The sequence below is a fragment of the Quercus robur genome, chromosome 3 (genome assembly GCF_932294415.1).
Source record: "Quercus robur chromosome 3, dhQueRobu3.1, whole genome shotgun sequence".
NCBI classification, from domain to species: domain Eukaryota; kingdom Viridiplantae; phylum Streptophyta; class Magnoliopsida; order Fagales; family Fagaceae; genus Quercus; species Quercus robur.
The window spans coordinates 47074009-47078568 of record NC_065536.1 but is presented as its reverse complement, the minus strand read 5'-3'; the positions used below and the strand labels follow the sequence as shown (position 1 = coordinate 47078568).

The 4560-nt window shown below is 38.2% G+C and overlaps 1 protein-coding gene across 1 annotated transcript; it reads right to left on the bottom strand.

Moving 5' to 3' along the window:
• Window positions 1-3684: 3684 nt before the first annotated feature.
• Window positions 3685-4098, bottom strand: LOC126719676 (uncharacterized protein At4g02000-like). The gene has a single exon (XM_050422206.1). The coding sequence runs from the start codon at window positions 4096-4098 to the stop codon at window positions 3685-3687; it is 414 nt and encodes a 137-aa protein (XP_050278163.1).
• Window positions 4099-4560: the final 462 nt, after the last annotated feature.

Sequence of the window (4560 nt, the reverse complement as noted above, 5' to 3'; positions counted from 1 at the left end):
AACCTTGGGACAAAAGGCAGAGGAAATGATAGAAATTCTAATCAGGGTAAATCAAAATCCAGAAATTCTAATCAGAATAGAAGTAAATCTAGATCAGGCCAACAAGTACAATGTTGAAACTGTGAGAAAACATGTCACTTTAGGACGCAATGCAAAAGTCCTAAAAAGAAGAATGAAGATGATTCTGCTAATGCTGTAATAGAAGAGGTATAGGATGCATTACTTTTTGTAGTAGACAGTCCACTTGATGATTGGGTTTTGGACTCAGGAGCTTCGTTTTATACCACTCCACGCTAAGAAATCATATAGAATTATGTTGCAGGTGATTTTGGTAAGGTGTATTTGGCAGATGGTATAACCTTGGATGTTGTGGGTATGGAAGACGTCGTATATTGTTGCCCAATGGGTCTGTTTGGTTACTGGAGAAGGTTCGGCATATTCTTGACCTGAGGAGGAATCTGATTTTTGTTGGACAACTTGATGATGAAGGGCATGCAATATTATTTGTTGGTGGTACTTGGAAGGTTACAAAGAAAGCTAGAGTATTGGCTCGTGAAAAGAAGACTAGTACTCTATATATGACCTCAAGTCTAAGAGACATAATTGCAGTTGCTGAAACAAGTACTGATAAAAGCCTATGGCACCGTAGACTTGGTCACATGAGTAAAAAAGGGATGAAGATGTTGCTGTTAAAAGGGAAACTACTAGAATTGAAGTCCGTTGATTTTGACATGTGTGAAAGCTACATCTTAGGAAAGCATAAAAAAATGAGCTTCTTGAAAACTGGCAAGACACTAAAGGCTGAAAAATTGGAGTTAGTACACACTGATTTGTGGGGGTCTTCTTCGATTGCATCCTTTGGAGGTTCAAGGTACTACATCACTTTCATTGATGACTCAAGCAGAAAAGGTATAGGTTTATTTTCTGAAAAATAAATCTGATGTATTTAAAACTTTTAAGAAGTGAAAGGCCATGGTTGAGACTGAAACAGGTTTGAAAGTAAAATGTTTGAGATTAGATAATGGAGGAGAGTACATAGATGGAGGGTTCAGTGAGTATTGTGCTGCACAAGGAATTAGGATGGAGAAGACCACTCCTAGGACACCACAGCAGAATAGTGTGGCTGAGCAGATGAACAGAACTCTCAATAAGCGTGCTAGAGGTATGAGGTTGCATGTTAGACTACTAAAAACTTTTTGGGCTAATGCTGTTAGCGCTGTAGCTTACCTGATAAACCAAGGGCCATCAGTTCCCATGGAGTTTAGACTTCTTGAGGAGGTTTGGAGTGGTAAAAAGGTAAAGTTTTCACATTTAAAAGTTTTTGGTTGTGTTTTTTATGTTCATATTGATTCTAATGCTCATAGTAAACTTGATACAAAGTCTAAAATATGTTTTTTCATTGGCTACGATGATGAGAAGTTTGCCTATAGGTTTTGGGATGAACAAAACAGGAAAATCATCAGAAATAGAAATGTGATATTTAATGAACGGGTTATGTATAAAGACAGGTCAATTGTAGTGTCAGATGTCATAGAGATAAATCAAAAGAAATATGAGTTTGTCAACTTAGATGAATTGACTAAAAGTATTGTCTAGAAAAGGGGTGAAGAAGATAAAGAGAATGTAGATTCATAGGTAGATCAGAATACACTTGTAGTTGAAGTCCATAGATCTTTCAGAACCATTAGACCTCCATAGCGTTATTCACCCACTCTAAATTATCTCTTGTTGACTGATGGTGATGAGTCAGAGTGTTATGAAGAAGTCTTGCAGTATGAAAATTCAAGTAAGTGGGAGTTAGTCATGAAAGATGAGATGGATTCCTTGTTAGGGAATCAAACATAGGAATTGACTGAATTGCCAGTAGGAAAGAAGGTTTTGTGCAACAAGTGAGTATACAGAATAAAGGATTAGCATGATGACAGCAAGCGTTACAAGGCCAGATTAGTTGTCAAAGGGTTCTAGCAAAAGAAGGGCATTGACTACTCAGAAATATTTTCTCCAATTGTGAAGATGTCAACAATTAGACTGGTACTGGGAATGGTGGCTGCATAAATCTTTCATCTTGAGCAGTTAGATGTGAAGACATCATTCCTTCATGGTGACTTAGAGAAATAAATTTACATGATTCAGCCAGAAGGGTTCATTGTTCAGGGACAAGAGAATCTAGTCTGCAAATTGAGAAAGAGCTTTTATGGCCTAAAACAAGCTCCTAGATAGTGGTACAATAAATTTGACAGTTTTATGAATAGAATTAGATTCAAGAGATGTGAAGTTGATCATTGTTGCTATGTTAAGTTCTTTGACAACTCTGATATTATTTTACTGTTGTATGTGGATGATATGCTCATTGCAGGGTCTAACATTGAGGAGATTAATGATCTAAAGAAGCAATTGTCAAAACAGTTTGTAATGAAGGATTTGGGAGCTGCAAACCAAATCCTTGGTATGAGAATCATTAGAGATAAGACTAATGGTACATTGAGGCTTTCACAGTCAGAGTATGTAAAAAAAGTTCTCAGCAGGTTCAACATGAATAAAACTATACCAATGAGCACACCTTTGGACAGTCATTTCAAACTAAGCAAAAAATAGTCATCGAAGACAGAAGAAGAAAGGGACCATATGAGCAAGGTGCCCTATGCCTCAGCTATTGGCAGCTAAATGTATGCTACGATATATACAAGGCCAAACATTGCACATGCAGTGGGAGCTGTGAGCAGATTCATGAGTAGGCTAGGAAAGTAGCATTGGGAGGCAGTCAAGTGGATTCTAAGATATCTGAAGGGTTCATTAGATACATGTCTTTGCTTCACAGGTGCAAGTTTGAAGCTGCAGGGTTATGTAGATGCTGATTTTGCTGGTGATATTGATAGTAGAAAGAATACTACTGGGTTTGTATTTACTTTGGATGGTACCGCTATATCATAGGCCTTAAATCTATAAAAGATTGTTACTTTGTCTACTATAGAAGTTGAGTATGTTGTAGCAACTGAAGCTGGAAAGGAGATAATTTGGCTACAAGGCTTCTTAGATGGATTGGGTAAGAAGCAGAAGATGGGTATTCTACATAGTGACAGTCAGAATGCAATTTTTCTTACCAAAAATTCGGCTTTTCATTCAAAGTCGAAGCATATATAAACAAAATTCCACTTTATCTGTTATCTTATTAAAGATAAGCTGGTTATACTTGAGAAGATTTGTGGATCTAAGAACCCGATAGACATGTTGACTAAAGGTGTCACTATTAAGAAGCTGAAGCTATATGTAGCTTCAGTTGGTCTTCTAGTTTAAGGATAGGAGGATGAGTTGTAAGGATGAGGGATTGTTTTTGGAGGATTGCAGTTGATGTTGGTTATTGAACTAGTCTCCAAGTGGGAGATTTGTTGGGCTTTGTGGAGGCTAGTTGTGTTTGATCCGGTTAATGACATGACTTGACTCGAATAATGTTGCGTGGTTTTTAAGAGTGAGAAAAATTGTACTGCCGCACTTTGTATTTTTCCCTGATAATAGTGAAATTCCTACAACTTTGTAGACGTAGACAAATTGCCGAACCACGTAAATACTGTCTTATACATGTGATTATTTTTCTTTGGCATGTGTTTTCTCTATTTTTTGTTTCTCACAAGTTGGGAATTCTAGGTTAATTCCCTACACCATGAACCAAACTATTGGTTTGTTGTCTTAGCTGCCCCTTCTTCTCAAACCATCGAGACAATCCTTGTCATGGTGGGTGAGACGACCACACCAATAACAAACACTAGGCAATCGCTTATACTTGAAATTGACCCAATTCTCCTCACCACTCCGCAACACAATCTTCCTACCTTTGCAAAGAAGTTTTATGACGTCAATACCCACCCTTACTCTCATTAAATAGCTTTCTTCATACTCATCACTACCAGCATCCATCCCCACAACCACCCCCGCAATCCAAATTACATCCTTGGCCACTCTCACATTCAGACAGCCAATAGGGAGGTCATGAAGTTGTATCCAAAAGTCTGTCCTATCGAAAACTAGGTTCTTCACGTCTGAGCTCCTCTCCACCCTCTTTAGTGCAACTAAGTATTTATTGAAACTCCACGGCTCTCCCATCAGTACTTTTGCACATCCGACTGCTCTGCAAACACAAATAATACCCTATGATTCCCATGTCCCTTGCCTCAAACCCTTTCTTGGTGTGCTAGAGAAGCTTAAACGTTCAGGCTATGGCCTCCATACTCAACACTCTCCTTGTGAAGAATCTCGCTGCAAGCATGTACCACCCTTCCATCTTGTTCTCTTGAACTTGGTATCTACTCCCTTCTGCTTTAGATAGTGAGAAGCCTTCCCACAATTCTGTTAGACGCTCTATCCCAATGTCCATTCGGTAATACTACAGCAAAAGAAGAAGAGAAAATTGGCAGCCTTACCAGAAAGTAGGCACTGAATTCTACTTTCCGTCAAGGTTTCTAGAGAGCCGTAGGCAGAGAAACTTTTTAGAAGTCGAGAGAGAGGTTATCTAATATTCTTTATAACACTTTTTTTTTTGAAACTGGAATCAAACTTCCATTTAAA

Excerpts from the sequence above, each read along its gene's own strand:
- LOC126719676 (XM_050422206.1), bottom strand. The coding sequence starts at position 4,098 with ATGGGAGAGCCGTGGAGTTTCAATAAATACTTAGTTGCACTAAAGAGG.